We start from the raw sequence: 20,841 nt of genomic DNA, 5'->3' as shown, positions 1-20,841 counted from the left end.
TTGGGCCTCCAAATCAGTTCACCTTTAGAAAATCCTGCCTCCAGCCAACCCACTCACACCTCTGAGGCCCACTGGTGTTTGAGTCTCTTTTTTTCATTTTAGGGATTATTTTACACTTTAATTTTTTAAAAAGAAAGCATGCCACTCTCCCACCCCATTGCACAGCCAGTCCTGGAAGTAGCATGGGCTCTCCAGGATATGGTGTATATTTTCAATGGTGAGAACATTCTGCAATACCAGCATTTCCAGGAGAGGCTTGGTCTCCATAATAATTCCACATTCAGAGGATGAGTTGTGGTTGGCGTGCCCCTCCCTAAGTTTTGCCTGTGCATGGAAGACCTGAAATGAGGGGATAGTTCCTGGATTCTGGGGAATAGTGTGTTGCTGGGGTGTGTTTGAGGGGGCAGAGAGGTTGTGTGCCTGTGACCCGTGTTTCTGCCAGCTCATGGGCCAGGTTCCTTGAGTGTGTGGGCTGAGGGAAGGCTGTAGGGATAAGAACTTGAATCAGGCTGGATGGAGGGTCAGTAGCCATGGGTGGGCATGGGGGACACATATAAAGATTGAGGCTGTGGATACTGTTGAGTCCAGCTGTTTCAGACGCCCCAAATACAGAGTCCCCTGTCCTTGGGAACTGGCATCTAGTGGAGGACAGTCCACAAAAAAAGTGGACCAGGATACCTGAGACAGGTGACAGCAGGTATGGGGAAAGGTGAAACCAGCATTTGTCAGTGGGGTCTTCACTGAGGAAGTCTGGGAAGGGGTGGCAGGCTCCAGGTGGGTGCCTGCAGGGAGCATGCCCTGTGCATTTGAGAATTGTAAGGAGGTCACTCTGGCTGTTTTTAACAGCAAAGATCAGAAAGTGGTAAAAAAAAATTAAAATAAAATAAAAGGTGGTCGAATAGGCACAGGTTTGTGCATCTCGTCCTGAGCCAGACTGGAAATACAATTAAATTGAAGAACATCCGCCTGGTATTAACAATTACATGCAGCTGAGCAGACAGTGTACAACAAGGAAGGGCAGAGGACGCCTAGAGGACGGCAAGAACTGGGAAGTGGGCTTGAGAAGGACTGCCAGCCAGTGGGCCCAGAGGGTGAGGAGAAACCTGTGTTGCTCCAAAGCTGCGTCCCTTCATGACGTGGGTAACACCCAACTGTGTAAGGAAAAGCCACAGGACAGCTGGCTGCCAGGGAAACTGGACCAAAGACAAAAGCCCCAAAAGGCTGCCCCGTGAAAGGAGGCCCAAGCAGCGCGGTGCTGGGGAGAGACCAAAGAGCAGTTTCATTGTTTTGGTTTGGTTTTGTCTTTGTTTTTATTCTCTAAACCCAGACACAGGACTTTTCTGTTGCAAACACTCACTCGGGGCTTTGGAGCAGAGAGAGAGGCACAGACTTGAGGTGCGTGAGGAGAGGCTAGGAGGAAAGCTGGGGGGAGAGATGTGGACAAGAGTCCTGCATTGGGAAATCCTTTTGTAAAAAATTCTTTATTTTTTAAAATTATCACATAAGTCTCCCTTTTCCCCCACTGACCTCTCCCTGGCTGCCCCTACCCCCCAGCACATGCCCTCACCCCCTTACTATGTCCAATGGTTATGCTCATATGCAAGCATGCAAGTCCTTCGGTTGATCTTTTACCCCTTTCCCCTTCCCTGCCTTCCCTCTTAGTTTGGATGGTCTGTTCAATGCTTCTATGATGCTGGCTCTATTTTTATTCATCAGTTTATGTTTTACATTATAAACCACAAATGAGTGAGATCATATGATATTTATCTTTCTCTGACGGCCTTATTTCCCTTAGCATAATGCTCTGTAGTTCCATTCCTGCTGTTGCAAATGGTAAGAGTTCCTTCTTTTTTACCATAGTGTAGTATTCCATTGTGTAGATGTACCACAGGTGTTTTTTTTTTTTTTTTTTAATTCATGTGCTGATGGGCATTTAGGCTGTTTCCAAATCGTAGCTATTATAACTACGATTGTGCTGCTGTGAACATAGGGGTGCATATATCTTGGTGTTTCTGATTTCTTGGGATATATTGCTAGAAGTGTGACATTCTTAGCTTCCAAACCTAAGCAGCCATTTATCCCCAGGAGAGCTAGCCCCTCCCAGTAGGTTCAGGGCAGGAGATACTGCATGCCATACTGCATTTTGAGCTTTACAGAGGAAACAAAGGCAGAGACCAAGCTTATGGGTTTGAATAGTCCCAAAGAGCCCTCAGTGACTGGATTGGGAGAGGGGCTGGTCCACCCTGCTATTCAGGGAATCAGACTGATAAAAACTCCAAGTTGCCAGCTAACCTGACTGGTCTCCATATAAGGACTTATGATCAACCAAGACCAGAGTAATATTTTGGGACACACATGGAGGAGCAACTCTGGGTCAGGGAGAAAACACTGATCTTATTGCCTGAAAGAGAAACAGCCCCATTCCCACCTAAAGCCCTGCCACAAACGGATGCTTGAATGATTTAAGACTGACAGCCAGAAGACAGGAAAAGAGGGCAGATTGACCCTGCTTGTTTCAACCCAAAACCTTTGGAGACGGACACAAGCAGAGAACCTGTGGATCACTTGGAGCTTCAAGCAGGGAGTTCAAAGCCAAAAGGCAGTGACTGACAGTGTCCAGCACCTCAGTACCTAACAGGAAGCCCAGAATTAGCTGACAGAAGAGTGGGGTCCTACACCACCAGCCATGAGGCATTACTACTCAGCTGAAGTGAATGACACTTCGCTTTTTTATTTTATTTTATTTTATTTTTTAAAATATATTTTATTGATTTTTTTACAGAGAGGAAGGGAGAGAGATAGAGAGTTAGAAACATCGATGAGAGAGAAACATCGATCAGCTGCCTCCTGCACATCTCCTACTGGGGATGTGCCCGCAACCCAGGTACATGCCCTTGACCGGAATCGAAGCTGGGACCTTTCAGTCCGCAGGCTGACGCTCTATCCACTGAGCCAAACCGGTTTCGGGCACTTTTTTATTTTTATTATTTTAAAATGTTTATTATTGTTTTTACTTTCATCTTATTTTTTGGAACCTTTTTCTTTCTCACTTCTCTTATTCCCGTTTTTCATGTCTTTTAGCCATTTTAGTTTTTCTATTTCCTTTCTTTTTTCTTTTTTTAAAAATGGATCTACTTTACCTGCTTTATTGATGTGTTATTATTTTAGTCTCTGTTAGTTTATTCACATATCTAATTTCCTCTTCCCTGATCCTACTCCATTTCCCCTTCTCTTTTCTTTTTCTTTACTATGCTTTTTATTTTTTCTCTCTTGTCTTGCTCGTTTCTTCTCCTAATTTTTTAACTTGTTTCACTTCTTAAATTTAGGGCTTCCTGATGTCGCCTCTAATCTCCTTTGCAAAATAATTTATTTCATTTTATTTTTTTTAAATTTTCTTTTTACCTTCTCATTTCTTTTCTCCATCCTCTGTTCTAAACTGTGGTCCTTCACCTATTTATCCAACTCCTTAATCTTATTTTCTTTATTTAAGCTACAGATTCTGCCACCCCTATTTTTTCTGGGTGTTTCTTGTTTATGCCTTTTGGTTTGTTTGTTTTGTTGTGTTTTCTTCCCCGGTATTTTATCTTTCTTTCTTTCTTTCTTTCTTTAATCCTTCCTATCATTCTTGCTGTCTTTTCTCTTTGCTTATTATCTTTTCTATGGTGGTCACTTTTGTCAGGGTTATAGGTGTCTTGAGTACATTCGCGTTCTGTTCCTTCTGTGTTGTGTCTTATCCTGTTGTGTTTTGTGCATTTGGCTCAGTGCCTCCACATCCATTAGCACAATGTTGTAATGAGCAAGCCACATAATAAGACACCCTAAGAGGAGACTCCATTTATGAAATGGACAATAACATTCAAGACCTAATTGCATGAGAATAACCCAAATGTTTCAAGTAGGATGCCTCCCTCGAATACCCAGCCCTGATGACCTGAAAGACTGCCTCACTGGGTACTACAAAACATCTAGTACATCAGTATGGGTGGCACAGCAGTTTGATTAATGCATAGAATTAATTATAAGAGAACAGAAAAAATATGGAGCCAAAGAAACAACCCCCAAATGAAAGTCAAGGAGGAATCACTGGAAAAGGAACTAAATGAAATGGATGCAAGCAGTTTGTCAGAGAAATAGTTCAAAGTAATGGTTATAAGGATGCTGAAACGTCCTGATGAGAAATTCACCAACATGTGTAAGAATCGAGGGGAAATGAGGAATGACATAGATTCAACAAATAACACAATGGAAGTTTTTAATGGGAGACTAGAAGAAGCTAAGGACCAAATCAGCAAGATAGAAGACAAGGTAGAAAAAAACCCACCCAAGCAGTGCAACAACTGGAGAAAAATTAAGAAGCAGGAGGAGAGTCTAAGACTGCTCTGGGATAACATGAAATGAAACAACATGCACATAATAGGGGATCCAGAAGGAGAGGAAGCTGAGCAAGGAATAAAAAAAACTGTTTGAAGAAATAATGAGAGCCCTAACCGGTTTGGCTCAGTGGGTAGAGCATCGGCCTGCAGACTGAAAAGTCCCAGGTTCAATTCCGGCCAAGGATATGTACCTTGATTGTGGGCACATCCCCAGTAGGAGGTGTGCAGGAGACAGCTGATCAATGTTCCTCTCTCACTGATGTTTCTAACTCTCTATCCCTCTCCCTTCTGTTGTGTGAAAAATCAAATATATATATATATTTTATTGCTAAAAGTATTACAAAGGGTATTACATATGTGTCCCTTCCCCCCCCCCCCCAACCTGTAACAATCCCCTGGCCGCCCCTACCCCCCAGTGTCTTATGCCCATGGGTTATGCTTATATGCATGCATACAACTCTTTTGGTTGATCTCTTACCCCCCTCCCTCCTGCCCCGCAACCCTCCCCAGCCTTCCCGCCGCAGTTTGACAATCTGTTTGAGGCAGCTCTGCCTCTGTATCTATTGTTCAAAAGTTTATAATGGTCTCTATTATCCATGAATGAGTGAGATCATGTGGTATTTTTGCTTCATTGACTGGCTTATTTCACTTAGCATAATGCTCTCCAGCTCCATCCATGCCATTGCAAACGGCAAGAGTTCCTTCTTTTTTAGAGCAGCATAGTATTCCATCGTGTAGATGTACCACAGTTTTCTAATCCATTCAACTACTGATGGGCTTTTAGGCTGTTTCCAGATCTTAGCTATGGTGAATTGTGCTGCTATGAACATATGGGTGCATATATCCTTTCTGATTGGTGTTTCTGGTTTCTTGGGATATATTCCTAGAAGTAGGATCACAGGGTCAAATGGGAGTTCCATTTTTAGTTTTTTGAGGAAATTCCACACTGTCTTCCATAGTGGCTACACCAGTCTGCATTCCCAACAGCAGTGCATGAGTGTTCCTTTTTCTCCACATCCTCTCCAGCACTTGTCGTTTGTTGATTTCTTGATGATAGCCAGTCTGACAGGTGTGAGATGATACCTCATTGTTGTTTTGATTTGCATCTCTCCGATGATTAGTGACTTTGAGCATGTTTTCATATGTCTCTTGGCTTTCTGAATGTCTTCTTTTGAAAGGTGTCTATTTAGATCCTTTGCCCATTTTTTGATTGGATTGTTTATCTTCCTTTTGTTAAGTTGTATGAGTTCCCTATAAATTTTGGAGATTAGGCCCTTATCAGGTATGACATTGGCAAATATGTTTTCCCACACAGTGGGTTTTCTCGTTGTTTTGTTGATGGTTTCTTTTGCTGTGCAGAAGCTTTTTATTTTGATGTAGTCCCATTTGTTTATTTTCTCTTTAGTTTCAAGTGCCCTAGGAGCTGTATCAGTGAAGAAATTGCGTCGGCATATGTCTGAGATTTTGTTGCCTTTGGATTCTTCTAGAATTTTTATGGTTTCCTGTCGTACATTTAAGTCCTTTATCCATTTTGAGTTTATTTTTTTTGTATGGTGTAAGTTGGTGATCTAGTTTCATTTTCTTGCATAAATCTGTCCAATTTTCCCAACACCATTTATTGAAGAGACTATCTTGGCTCCATTTATGTTGTTGCCTCCTTTGTCAAATATTAATTGAGCATATTGGTTCGGGCTGATTTCTGGGCTCTCTATTCTATTCCATTGATCTATATGCCTGTTCTTGTGCCAGTACCAGGCAGTTTTGAGAACAGTGGCTTTGTAATACATCTTGATATCTGGTATTGTGATCCCACCTACTTTGTTCTATCTCAGGAATGCTGCAGGTATTCGAGGTCATTTTTTATTCCAGATGAATTTTTGGAGAGTTCGTTCTAGATCTATGAAGTATGCCATTGGTATTTTAATGGGAAGTGCATTGAATTTATAGATTGCTTTGGGTAGTATGGATATTTTAATGATTTTGATTCTATCAATCCATGAACATGGTATGTTCTTCCATCTGTTTATGTCTTCCTCTATCTCTTTTTTCTACATCCTGTAGTTTTCTGAGTAGAGGTCTTTTACCTCTTTATTTAAGTTTATTCCTAGGTAGCTTAATTTTTTTGGTGCGATGGTAAATGGGATTGTTTTTATAATCTCTCTTTCTGAAAGTTCACTATTGGTGTATAGAAATACCTCGTATTTCTTGGGGTTAATTTCGTATCCTGCTACATTGCCAAATTCATGTATTAAGTCTAGTAGCTTTTTGATGGAGTCTCTAGGGTTTTGTATGTATAATATCATGTTGTCTGCAATAAGGATAGTTTTACTTCCTCTTTTCCAATTTGGATGCCTTTTATTTCTTCTTCTTGCCTAATTGCAGTGGCTAATACTTCCAGTACTATGTTGAACAGGAGTGCTGAGAGTGGGCATCCCTGTCTTGTTCCTGTTCTTAGGGGAAATGGTTTTAGTTTTTGTCCATTGAGTATGATGTTGGCTGTGGGCCTGTCATATATGGCTTTTATTATGTTGAGGTATGATCCTTCTACTCCCGCCTTGCTGAGAGTTTTTATCAAAAATGGGTGTTGGATTTTGTCAAATGCTTTTTCTGCATCAATTGATATGACCATGTGGTTTTTTTCTTTCATTTTGTTTATGTGATGTATCACGTTTATTGATTTGCGGATATTGTACCATCCTTGCATCCCTGGGATAAATACTACTTGATCATGGTGTATGATCTTTCTGATGTACTGCTGGATCCGATTTGCTAAGATTTTGTTGAGGATTTTGGCATCTATGTTCATGAGGGATATTGGCCTGTAATTCTCTTTCATTGTATTGTCTTTACCTGGTTTTGGTATTAGGGTGATGCTGGCTTCATAGAATGAGCTTGGAAGTGTTCTTTCCTCTTGAATTTTTTGTAGTATTGTGAGAAGTATAGGTTTTAGTTCTTCCTTGAATGTTTGGTAAAACTCCCCTGTGAAGCCGTCTGGTCCTGGGCTTTTGTTTGCTGGAAGCTTTTTGATTACTGCTTCAATTTCTTCCTGAGAGGGAATTTTATAGTTCTACAGGTCTACCTCAAAAAAACAAGAAAAAAATGGTAGTAAATCATCTAACACTACAACTCAAAGAATTAGAAAGAGAGCAACAAGAAAAGCCCAGAGTGAGCAGAAGAAAGGTGATAATAAAGATCAGAGCAGAAATAAATGACATAGATAACAAAAAAAAATACATAAAATCAATGAAACCAAGAGCTGGTTCTTTGAAAGGATAAACAAGATTGATGAACATCTAGCCAGGCTCACCAAGAGGACCCAAATAAACAAAATCAGAAATGATAGAGGCAAAATAACAACAGACCTCACAGAAATACAGATGATTGTTAAAAAATACTATGGACAACTCTTCTCCAATAAACTAGACAACCTGGAGGAAATGGACATATTCCTAGAAAAATACAGCATTCCAAAACTCAATCAGGAAGAATCTAAAAATCTCAATAGGCCAATAACTATGGAAGAAATTGAAGCAGTCATCAAAAAGCTTCCAGCAAAGAAAAGCCCAGGACCAGATGGCTTCACAGGGGAATTTTACCAAACATTCAAGGAAGAACTAACACATATCCTCCTCAGACTATTACAGAAAATTCAAGAGGGAAGAACACTTCCAAGCTCATTCTATGAAGCCAGCATCACCCTAATACCAAAACCAGGTAAAGACAACACAATGAAAGAGTATTACAAGCCAATATCCCTCATGAACATAAATGCCAAAATCCTCAACAAAATCATAGCAAATCGGATCTAGCAGTAAGTACATCAGAAAGATCATACACCATGACCAAGTAGTATTTATCCCAGGGATGCAAGGCTGGTACCATATCTGCAAATCAATAAAAGTGATACATCACATAAACAAATTGAAAGAAGAAAACCACATAGTCATATCAATTAATGCAGAAAAAGCATTTGACAAAATCCAACACCCACTTTTGATAGAAACTCTCAGCAAGGTGGGAATAGAAGGATCATACCTCAACATAATAAAAGCCATATATGACAGGCCCACAGCCAACATCATACTCAATGGACAAAAACTAAAACCATTTCCCCTAAGAACAGGAACAAGACAGGGATGCCCACTCTCACCACTCCTGTTTGACATAGTAGTGGAAGTATTAGCCATTGCAATTAGACAAGAAGAAGAAATAAAAGGCATCCAAATTGGAAAAGAAGAAGTAAAATTGTTCTTATTTGCCCATGACATGATATTATATATAAAAAACCCTAAAGACTCCATCAAAAAAGTATTAGACTTAATAAATGAATTTGGCAATGTAGCACGGTACAAAATTAATGCCAAGAAATCTATGGCATTTCTATACAACAATAGTAAACTTACAGAAAGAGAGACTAAAAAAACAATCCCATTCACCATTGCACCAAAAAAATTAAGATACCTAGGAATAAACTTAACTAAAGAGGTAAAAGACCTCTACTCTAGAAAACTATAGGATGTTGAAAAAAGAGATAGAGGAAGACATAAACAGATGGAAGAACATACCATGTTCTTGGATTGGTAGAATCAACATCATTAAAATGCCCATACTACCTAAAGCAATCTATAAATTCAACGCACTTCCCATTAAAATACCAATGGCATATTTCACAGACCTAGAACGAACTCTCCAAAAATTCATCTGGAATAAAAAAAGACCCCAAATAGCTGCAGCGATCCTGAGAAAGAACAAAGTAGGTCAGATCTCAATATCAGATATCAAGCTGTATTACAAAGCCACTGTTCTCAAAACTGCCTGGTACTGGCACAAGAACAGACATATAGATCAATGGAATAGAATAGAGAACCCAGAAATCAGCCCGAACCAATGTGCTCAATTAATATTTGACAAAGGAGGCAAGAACATACAATGGAGTCAAGGTAGTCTCTCCAATAAATGGTGTTGGGAAAATTGGACAGATACATGCAAAAAAAATGAAACTAGATCACCAACTTACACCATACAAAAAAAAAATAAACTCAAAATGGATAAAGGACTTAAATGTACGACAGGAAACCATAAAAATACTAGAAGAATCCAAAGGCAACACAATCTCAGACATATGCCGAAGCAATTTCTTCACCGATACAGCTCCTAGGGCATTGGAAACTAAAGAGAAAATAAACAAATGGGACTACATCAAAATAAAAAGCTTCTGCACAGCAAAAGAAACAATCAACAAAACAACAAGAAAGCCCACTGCATGGGAGAACATATTTGCCAATGTTATCACCTATAAGGGTTTAATCTCCAACATTTATAGGGAACTCATACAACTTAACAAAAGGAAGATAACAATCCAATCAAAAAATGGGCAAAGGACCTAAATAGACACTTTTGAAAAGAGGACATTCAGAAAGCCAAGAGACATATAAAAACATGCTCAAAGTCATTAATCATCTGTGAAATGCAAATCAAAACAACAATGAGGTACCATCTCACACCTGTCAGACTGGCTATCATCAAGAAATCAACAAACGACAAGTGCTGGAGAGGATGTGGAGAAAAAGGAACACTTGTGCACTGCTGGTGGGAATGCAGACTGGTGCAGCCACTATGTAAGACAGTATGGAGTTTCCTCAATAAACTAAAAATGGAACTCCCATTTGACCGCGTGATCCCACTTCTATGAATATATCCCAGGAAAACAGAAACACCAATCTTGAATTTGGGGAGACTTTGTTTGTGGCCCAATATGTGGTCTATTTTTTAAATGTCCCTGTTCATGTGGCTGCTCCTCCTCGGACCTGGGCTGCTGCTTAGAAGTTTTTTTCTGATTAGAAGTTTTCTGATTAATTGTTCATAGCAGCACAATTCACGATAGCTAAGATCTGGAAACAGCCTAAGTGCCCATCAGCAGATGAATGGATTAGAAAACTGTGGTACATCTACATGATGGGATACTATTCTGCTGTAAAAAAAGAAGGAATTCTTACCATTTGCAACAGCATGGATGGAACTGGAGAGCATTATGCTGAGTGAAATAAGCCAGTCAATGAAGGAAAAATGCCACATGATCTCACTCATTTATGGATAATAAAGACCATTATAAACTTATGAACAAAAATAGATACAGAGGCAGAGCAGCCTCAAAGCGACTATCAAACTACATTGGGAAGGTGGGGGAGGGTTTGGGGGCTGGAGGAGGGCAGGTTAGAGATCAACCGAAGGACTTGTATGCATGCATATAAGCATAAGCAATGGAAATAAGATACTGGGGGGTAGGGGATGCCAAGGTTTTGTCAAGGGTGGGAAAAAAAAAGGAGACATATGTAATACTCTTTGTAATACTTTAAGCCAGGGGTCCTTAAACTTTTTAAACAGGGGCCATTTCACTGACCCTCAGACCTTTGGAGGGCCAGACTATAGTTTTTTAAAAAAAACGAGTCGGCTGCTAAGCAACAGGCAGTGGCGGCAAAAATACCCGGCGGGCCAGATAAATGTTTTCGGCGGGTCGTATGTGGCCCGCGGGCCGTAGCTTGAGGACCCCTGCTTTAAGCAATAAAACAATTACAAAAATAAAGTAAAATCCTATATAATAAAAGCCTAATATGCTCATTTTGCCCGGTTATCCAGTCAGCCATTCAACCAAAGTGTAATCCTATCTAATAAAAGACAAAAAGGTTAATTGACCGTACCTTCGTTATGCTTCCCATTGGCTAATCAGGATGATATGCAAATTAATTTGCATATGTAGGCTCCAAGTGGTGGAGCGAAGCCAAACAGCCCCCAAGCTGGCCGAGCAGCAAGGCCTCATGGCCCCATGATCAGCAGAGCCACGAGGCCTCCCAGCCCCGGGATCAGCAGAGCAGCGAAGCCTGATGGCTGGGAGGGGGGCTCTGGCCGGAGCCCAGCCAGAGCGAAGGCCTTGGTCCTGGGTGCCAGAGAAAAACTGGTGTCAGCAGCCAAGGGAAGGGAAGGCCTATTACAATAATCTCTTCGTGCAACAGGCCTCTAGTATGCTAATAATATGCTAAGGCCGCTCAACCGCTCACTATGACGTGCACTGACCACCACTGGGCAGATGCAACAACTGGTAGGTTAGCTTGCTGCTGGGGTTCGGCCAATTGGGACTGAGCGGGAGAGGCCGGACACACTCTGGAGCCTCCTGCAGTCCCTCCCCAGCTGACCAACCTCCTGCATCCCTCCCCAGCCATGATCATGCACTTGTGGCCTGGCCTGGCCTCTGCCCTCTCGAAATCGGGCTCACGGACCCTTGATCCCCCCCCCCCCCCCCGAGTGTTTGAACCGGGCCTCTACATTTAAGTAAATATATAAATAATTGCCCCTTCCCAAAGGGTAGAGAGTGGGATTGGTTTAGGGGGAAGTTTCTTCAAACCTGTGCTATTTAAACAACTCTTGGACACGGAGAAAAAAGACAGATGGACTGGTTCCAAGCAGCCCTGCCCAGGACAAGGGGAGCTGTGCCCCAGTCCTGACCCAGCTGCCCTTGAGGGTGGCTAGTCACCCAGTCAGGCCCATAGCACTCAGCCAAGCCATATTGATTCACCCTCAGGGTAGCTGCCTTCATCCCCTCAGCTAAACTGACCCATTTTCTCCCATCTCAGAGGAAGAATGCTCCTGTCTACCCCTCTAAGGGAACGTGGGGACACTGAGGCACAGGGAGGGGTGGTTCCCAGTGCAATCCTCACTTGGATGAAGTTAGGGATAAAGGAGCTGGGAGCTAAGGCAAAGGAGAGGCTGGGTGACTTCTCTCCTGGAGAAAACAGGACGCCAGGGTGGGCGCCAGGGAACAGGGGGGCCCTTGGCCATCCCTATGGATATGCTGAGGGCCCAGAAAGAGGAGTTCTTTGAGGTGGAGGCTGGAGGGGGAGGTGTTTCTTTATGGAGTGGGTGGTAGGTCTTGGGAGCCCTCAGGGCCTTTTGAGATCAGATGCCTCAAAGATGCTGACCTGCTGGGCTCTGCTTGGACACAGGCTCAATCAGGTTGCTCCAGGCCCCTCCTTGGCTGGTCTGGGCCATGGACTCGGAGACTTCTGGTCCCTGTGCGAAATGACACTGTCAGCGACACATCGAGGGAGCTGGGTCTCCAGTCTGGTGACTTGTCGGGGGGACTGAGTTGGGCTAATGCCTCCTTGGAGATAGTTTCTCTCTCTCTCTCTCTCTCTCTCTCTCTCTCTCTCTCTCTTTAGTTAATCCTCAAACGTGGATATTTTTCCATTGATTTTTAGAGAGAGTGGAAGGGAACAGAGAGAAACATGGATGTTAGAGAATCGTATTGATTGGTTGCCTCTGGCACACACCCGGAGTGGGGCCGGGGAACCTGCAACCAGGTACACAGCCTTCACCAGAATCGAACCTGGGACCTTTTAGTCCGCAGGCCGACGCTCTGAGACACACCAGCCAGGCCTGGGGAATAGTTGCTCTCAATGCAGGTGACAGTGGGCTCAGCTCTCCAGGGAGGCGAGCGAGATATTGATCAGACAAAGACGCAGTAACCCGGACTCCAGGCAGATGGCGCCCAGAGCACCGCCTGGGGACAGAAGGAACCACCCCACAGCCCATGGGCCTCTTCCTCCCATGGGGGGTCCCTGGGTCTCTTTGCTCCCCCCCACAGGCACCTCTTGGAGCGTCCCTTCCCCAATTGCGCCAGAGGGGGGCACTGTTGCTAGTGAATGAAACCAGGTTAAGTCCCAGAAGCGCGGATAAGTGGTGCCGGTCTCCCCACCCACAGCCATCACAAAGCCGGCGCATCTCAGCCTGCGGGCAACCAAAAGCGCGATTTGCCCTTCCCCCTCCCTCCTCCCCCCTCCCCCCATCCCCTGCCCCGCTTCCCAGGCGGGTCTTCCCAGTCTCCACGCAACAATGGAGCTGGGGCGGCGCCAGTGGCCTCATTTGCATACGCCGCGGCTCCGCCAATGGGCTGCGCTGGGGGCTTTGGAACGCGGTGTTGCCAACCGCCCTGATGCTCGGGTGCTGGAGTGACCCCGGCGAGGCCGTGGCTGTGCCCGCGGCCCTGGAGGCGGGCCCGGCGGAGCCCAGCGCCGGGGGACCGGCCCTGGCTCCCGTTCCCCCGGCGCTGCGCGTCCGCGAGTCCCGGCCCAGCTTTGACACGACGGAGTTCCGGGGGCGCCCGCCATCGTTGTCGGTGGGGACGCTGAAGAAGCAGTTACTCCAAGCCAGCCAGGTGGGGGCGCGGAGCGGGGCGCAGGAAAGTGGGGGGCTGGGTCCCCGACGCTCCGGGACCTGAAGGCTCCAGATCTGCCGGCCTAGAGTGCGCGGGGGTGGAGTCAGGGTCTCGGGGCTGAGAATGTGGCGGGCCGCAGCGTCTCCGCGCGGAGAGGGGGGCGACCGGGGACCCCGCTTGTGCCTCTCCCCCCTTCCCACGTGCTGGGAGGAGGACACAGGGAGTGCCGGGTCCCCGCGGGCATATGCGGGCCGGGGACCCCGCGTCCTGCCCTCGGGCTCGGCGCTCCACGCGCGTGCGCCTGGCGGTGGACCCACTGGCCTGTGCCTCCCTCTGGGCCAGGGTTCCCACCGCCGTCCTTCCTCCCACTTGGTCTCTCCAGGTCGCCCGGGCCTGGCCCCCAGGTGGGGGGACACCTAGGCGGGTGAGTCAATAGTGTTAGACACACCCCCACGCACGCGCAGAGGATAACAGACAACACCGCGGGGGCGTCCCGGAAACTTCCGGGAGGAGGAGGCGAGGTCTTGGTCCTGGGAGAATGAAGTAGGAGGAGCAATTGGGGGTCGGGGACTGGGAGGAAAGGAGGAAGGGCGTTCTGTGCTGAGGAAGCAGGACAACTGGCCTGGAGGCGTGAGGTTGTGTGTGTGTGTGTGTGTGTGTGTACGTGGACGTTGGTGTGTGTGGAGAAGCCAGTTTGTATTCCAATCCTGCAGCCTCTTCCGGCCACGGCAGGGCTCTCCCTGTAAAACCTGTCGTATCCTGCACCCCTGGACCTGCACTCCGGCTCCCTCTCCCCACCGCCCCCCAATGTTGCTAGAAGCAGGTGAGGGACAGCCTTTGGAATACCCATTCCTGAGGTCTCACCCTGCGCCTCCACACATTGGCTCCTGAAAAGCTGCTGGGATGAGCGGATTCTCTTCTTGTTGCCTCAGTCCCAGGCCTAGGCTCTCTCTGCCCTCCATCTCTCCCCTTCCCTGGATGCTGCCTGGGTGATGTCGGGGTTCCTGCTGGGAGCCCTGGGGGACAGGAGTGCCCTTCTGGGAGATAGTCCTACAGGAGGATCAGATGGGGAGGGGAGATGGACTCCCTGCTGATCCTGGGCGCTCTGAGGGGTCTCTGAGGGCAGGCGCATCTCCTGACCTGGGATGCAGTCTGTGAGGCCAAGGCAGGGGCTACAGACCTTTTGGCCTTTCCAGCCTAAATGGAGATTTAAAAATATAAGTGCAGCCCTCGCTGGTTTGGCTCAGTGGATAGAGCGGCAGCCTGCAGACTGAAGGATCCCGGGTTCCATTCCTGGCCAGGACACATGCCTGGGTGCTGGATCCCCAGTGTGGGGCGTGCAGGAGGAATCTGATCCATGATTCTCTGTCATCATTGATATTTCTGTTCTCTTTCCTTCTCCCTTCCTCTCTGAAATCAATTAAAAAAATACGTTTAAAAATATCTATTTTTTATTTTTTATTGAAACATCAGTGATGGGAGACTATCATGGATTGGCCGCCTCCTGCACACCCCACACTAGGGATCAAGCCCACAAATGTGCCCCGACTGGGTTCATAGATTGACGCGCAACCACTGAGGCACACGGCCGGGCTCACCTCCTCTTTTGAAAACTTTGCCTTTACTGGGTATGGATGTATTAGGAACAGATCTTAGAGATGACCAAGACATAGCTATGGGATAATTCAGGTTGGTTTCTGACCACTGACCCAGCGTGACAAATGGTTAAAATCAGGGGTCCTCAAACTTTTTAAACGGGGCCAGTTTACTGTCCCTCAGACCGTTGGAGGGCCGGACTATAGTTAAAAAAAAAAAAAACCAACTATGAACAAATTCCTATGCACACTGCACATATCTTATTTTGAAGTAAAAAAACAAAACGGGAACAAATACAATATTTGTATTTGCATGTGGCCCGTGGGGCGTAGTTTGAGGACCCCTGGTTAAAATGTTAGGAAATCATTGGTATTGGAGAAATACTAGACTAAGTGATGAAGTGGTTTGGTTTAAGCCCCCATAATCTTGCAATGTTCAGATTTGGTGAAGAAATTTGGCTGGGTTTAATATCATAAGAGGGAGCAGGGTAATAAAGAATGGTAGATGTTGCCCTAGCTGGATTGGCTCAGTGGATAGGGCGTCAGCCTGTGGACTAAATGATCCCAGGTTCAATTCTGGTCAAGGGCACATGCCTGGGTTGTGGGCTCGATCCCCAGTAGGGGGTATACAGGAGGCAGTCCATCTATGATTCTCTCTCATCATTGATGTTTCTCTCTCTCCCTCTCCCTTCCTCTCTGAAATCAATAAAAATATATTAAGAAATAAATGGTAGATGTCTCTCTTAGACATTTTGTTGTTGTTAATCTTTTCCCAAGGATATTTTTCCATTGATTTTAAGAGAGAGTAGAAGGGGGGAGAGAGAGAGAAACATGGATGTGAGAAACATACATCAATTAGTAGCCTCCCGAATGCACCCCAATCTGGGGCCAGGGATCAAGTCTGCAACCGAGGTATGTGGCCCTTGACCAGAATCGAACCCGGAATCCTTCAGTATGCTGATGCTCTACCCACTGAGCCAAACCAACTAGGGCTGTGGTGCCTTCTCACCCCTGTCATTTGCTGCCTCGGAGCAGGGTTCTGATGGCAAATTCTGCCTCCCTTGTGGGAAAGTGCCTGTCTCATCGCCATGTTAGGGCCTCTGCCTCCACCTCTGCAGCTCAGGGAGCCACCTAGAAACTGTCAGGTGGAGGCTTTGACCTTTGACCTTTGTGTCTGCTTAGTGGTGCAGGTGGCAGGCTGTCAGGTGTTTGGTCACTCAGTCGGAATGACATTGTGTCACTTTGAAACTTTGAGTGAAGTGTTGGATTTTTTTTTAGAAATGAATTTGGGGTCCTACGTTGATTTCTAAATACTGCTTTTGCTGCATTCCCCATAGGTTGTGATGTGTTGTATTTCTATTGTTAAATTAATTTTTTTATGTTTAAATAAATAATTTATGTTCTGGCCAGGTAGGTCAGTTGCTATGGTTTCGGGTTCAATCCCCTCTCAGAACCCGAATAAACCAATGACAGCATAAATAAGTGGAACAACAAATCAGTGTTTCTTTCTCTCCCTTCCTCCCTCCTGCCTCTCTCTCTCTCTCTCTCTCTCAAATCAATAAAATAAAAAAATTAAAAAAGAATTTTTAATAATTTTTATTAGGGCATTTTTTTTCTTCAGTCCTCACCTGAAGATATTTTTTCCATTGATTTTTTAGAGAGAGCGGAAGGGAAGAAGGGAGGGAGGAATGAAAAGAGGAGGGGAGAGAGAGAAACATCGATTGATTGCCTCCCACATTCCCCCCAATCAGGGGATCCAACTTGAATCTGCAACCTAGTATGTGTCCTTAATGGAAAATGGGACCTGCGACCCTTTGGCACATGCGTTGATGCTCCAACCACTGAGCACATGGGCCAGGGCTTGTTGTGCCCAGATTTTGGGATCCCCAAATATTGACCACCAGGGAGCCATGTCCGATGTAAAAGCAGAGAGTCTTTATTCAAGCCCAGGCTTGGCTCCCCCAGCCTCCTTACTGACGCAGCGGCGAGACGAGAGAGCGCGAGCCCCAGGAGAACAAAGGTTATATAGGGCTAGTCATTTAGGTGGGCTTAGGTAAGTGACGTGGGTTACAGAGATTGGTCACTTTAGTCAGGGTTTTTCAGCAGGGTCTTACAGCACAATGGTCAGGAAGTGACCAACACATTCTGAGGTTTGAGCCATCCCCCATTATTTCCTGATTGGTCAACAGCGACGCATAGGGAATATCCTATGGTATAGCCTTATTAGGACCTTAGCTGCCTTCCTGGAGCTTCATTGGCCCACTCAGGCAGTGGTTGGGGGAGTTAGGATATTTCTGGCGTTCCTGTGGTCACTCCCAGTGGGGGGGGGGGGGGTGGTCAGGCTGAAGACCCAGCTCTACAAGTATGGAAATCGTTCTGCTTTGTTCTTTCAGGCTGCAGACATCTTTAAAAAATTTATTGATTAGAGAGAGAGAGAAACAGTGAGTTGTTGTTCCACCTATGGATGCACTCATTGGTTGATTCTTGTCTGTGCCCTGACCAGGGATCCAACCCCCAACTTTGGTGTGTGGGGACCATGCTCTGACCAACTGAGCTGCCTGGCCAGGGCCTGGGGAATTGTTTGGTTGTCACGAGGGGGTGTGGGCACTGCCAGCATCTAGTAGGTGGAAGCCAGGGAGGCGGTTAACCATCCCGCAATGCACAGGCCAGCTCCCACCACAAAGGAAGTTCTGGTCACCCGGCCGGCTACATGTCTCAGTGGCTGAGGGTCGACCTATGAATCAGGAGATCAGGGTTTGATTCCCTATCAGGGCACATGCCCGGGTTGCCGGCTTCATCCCCAGTAGGGGGCATGCGGGAGGCAGCTGATCTCTGATTCTCTCTCATCACTGATGTTTCTCTCTCTCTCTCCCTTCCTCTCTGCAATCAATAAAAATATTTTTTTTAAAAAAGAATGTTAGGTCTAAGTATCCAAGTGCCAAGATCCAGAAACTCTGCCTCACAGCCATGTTTTTCCTCCTGCCTCCTGCTGGAAGACCTTTCCCTCCAGACTGCCCTTTAAATGCCCTCCTTCCTTAACAAGCCAGCTCAGATGCCCCGCCTCCTGGGAGCCAGGCCCCCAGTGATCCCCACCCCCACCTCCCAGGCTCTCAGAATCCCTCTGAGGAGTCCCCGAAATGCCCATCACAGGGGATGTTTGCAATAGTATGAATCAAAGACTAGTCTCTTCCATCGTTTTCATTGTCCCTCGTTCTTTACTTGAATGTCTTTATAGCAACTCTGATGGAACTCTGGCTTCAGGGATGACAAGGGTCCCTCTTACTTGTTTTATTTTTGGTTGTTTTTTGCTTTGTTTTGTTGGTGTGTGTGTATTTTAAATATATTTTATTGATTTTTTACAGAGAGGAAGGGAGAGCGATAGAGAGTTAGAAACATCGATGAGAGAGAAACATCTATCAGCTGCTTCCTCACACTCCATACTGGGGATGTGCCTACACATGCCCTTGACCGGAATTGAACCTGGGACCTTTCAGTCCGCAGGCCGACGCTCTATCCACTGAGCCAAACTGGTCAGGGTGGTGTGTTGTTTTTTTAATGTACTTTTATTGATTCCAGAGAGGAAGGGAGAGAGAGAGAGAGAGAGAAACATCAATGATGAGAGAGAGTCATGGATCAGCTGCCTCCTTCATGCCCCACACTGGGGATCGAGCTTGAAACCTGGGCATCGAGCCCGAAACCTGGGCATCTGCCCTGACTGGGAATGGAACTGTGACCTCCTGGTTCTTAGGTCGGCCCTCAACCACTGAGCCACACCAGATGGGCAATCTATTTGTTTTTGTTTCTACTGGAGCCTAAATGTGCTTTCACCTACAGTAGGAGCATAATAAACATCTGTTGAGCGAGTGATATTGTGTACCTTAATATGTCCTCAGATATGGTTACTCCTTCCAGTAATTTTCCTAAAGGACTGAGTCCAAAAAAAATCCAACAGGCCTGGCTAGAGTGACTCTGTGGTTGAACGTGGACTGTTGAACCAGGAGGTCTGGGTTCAATTCCCAGTCAGGGCACATGCCCAGGTTGGGGGCTCCATCCCCAGTGTGGGGCATGCAGGAGGCAGCTGATTCATGGTTTCTCTCATCATTGATGTTTCTCTCTCCCTCTCCCTTCCTCTCTGAAGCCAATAAAAATACATTTAAAAAACAAAGAAAAAACAAATACAAAAAAGGCTGAATCTGAGAGTGTTTGTGTGTGTGTGTGTGTGTGTGTGTGTGTCTGTGAGAGATAATTTGTTTCAGATACTGTGATCACAAATCATATATTATAATTATTTGTCTTTATTTCTGCAGCTAATTAGGGAAAAAATAAATGACATTGAAGGCACGAAACTAGATGACCACTTTCTTGACTTAGAAAGGGTAAGAGCATTTTAATGTCAATTGTGTGAAGAATGTGTCTCATCACATTATCTCACTCCTATGTGGAGTCTAAGTAACAAAATAAACTGATGATCAGAGTGGATGCAGAGACAGGGAAGCATGGAACAGAGTGTGGAACCTCGGAGGCAAGGCAGGGGAGGGTGGGTGGTGGGAGGTAATCAACCAAGGACCTTGTATGCGTCTGTGCATGGCCCAGGGACACAGACAATGGGGTGGTGAGGGCCTGAGTCAGGAGGCAGAGGTGGGTTGGAGAGGTGCAATGGGGGAAAAAAGGGACATATGTTTTACTTTCCACAATAATGAATTTTTTTAAAAAAGAGAGAAAGAAATCTGGTAGGAAAAATTTTTAAAAAAGGAAACAAATTTTGACTGTAGTTGTGAGATGAGACATGCCGATCCTTGGAAGAGAGTGGAGTCTAGGATGCTCATACACAGGAGTGCATCCTGAAACCCAAAAGGCAGTTTATTCCCAGGTCTCAGTCCAAATGATGACTCTTGATTATGAAGGATCCTGGATACGGCTTGCTGGTTTCCTCTAGTGGACAAAACTCAGAATGTTCGAAAGATGGGCAGTTTTTTTTTTTTTCCATCTAATACTAGAGGCCTGGTACACAAAATTTGTGCACAAGTAGGGTACCGAGGCCTGGCCGGTGATCAGGACCAATGTGTGGGGCTACCAGCAGGGTGATCAGGGGGCCCTTGCTGGCACCACTTTGGGTGGCCTGGGGCCTGCGGGCTGGGGACAGCTACTGCGTTGAGCATCTGCCCCCTGGTGGTCAGTGCGTGTCATAGTGACCGGTCGTTCTGCTGGTTGTTCCGAAAATTCAGTAAATTTGCATATTAGGCTTTATTTTATAGGATATATATTTTTATTGACTTCAGAGAGGAAGGGAGAAGGAGATAGAAACATGAATGATAAAATAGAATCATGGATTGGCTGCCTCCTGCATGCCCCTCACTGAGGATCAAGCCCACAACCCTGGCATGTGTCCTGACCGAGAATCAAACTGTGACCTCCTGGTTCATGGGTCAGTCGATGTCAAACACTGAGGCACATTGGCTGGACAAGATGGGCAGTCTTGGCAAGCAGTTAAATAGCCCAAGTATTGTGGTTATGCGCCTTGGAGAGTCAAGAGTGTGTTTCTGGGCAGAGATCCTCATATGCATACATATTGATGCCCCACATGGAAGCCCTTGGTGCATTCCCTGGGCACAACAGCTGTGTGGTGCATCACCAGGTCCTGGCACTGTCCTCCAACCGGCCTGAG

The 20,841-nt window shown here is 45.7% G+C and overlaps 1 protein-coding gene across 1 annotated transcript in view; it reads left to right on the top strand.

Moving 5' to 3' along the window:
* The first annotated feature begins 13,351 nt into the window (after positions 1 to 13,351).
* Positions 13,352 to 20,841, top strand: part of LOC118660975 (endophilin-A3-like) — a 30,693-nt gene continuing 23,203 nt past the window's right edge. Inside the window, exons 1-2 of the mRNA XM_036318520.1 lie at positions 13,352 to 13,581; positions 19,484 to 19,552. Of these exons, the coding sequence (XP_036174413.1) occupies positions 13,360 to 13,581; positions 19,484 to 19,552 (291 nt within the window). The 5' untranslated portion in view covers positions 13,352 to 13,359. The remainder of the gene's footprint in view (positions 13,582 to 19,483; positions 19,553 to 20,841) is intronic.

The sequence above is a fragment of the Myotis myotis genome, unplaced genomic scaffold (genome assembly GCF_014108235.1).
Source record: "Myotis myotis isolate mMyoMyo1 unplaced genomic scaffold, mMyoMyo1.p scaffold_m19_p_73, whole genome shotgun sequence".
NCBI classification, from domain to species: domain Eukaryota; kingdom Metazoa; phylum Chordata; class Mammalia; order Chiroptera; family Vespertilionidae; genus Myotis; species Myotis myotis.
This window is presented reverse-complemented; position numbering and strand designations above follow the sequence as displayed.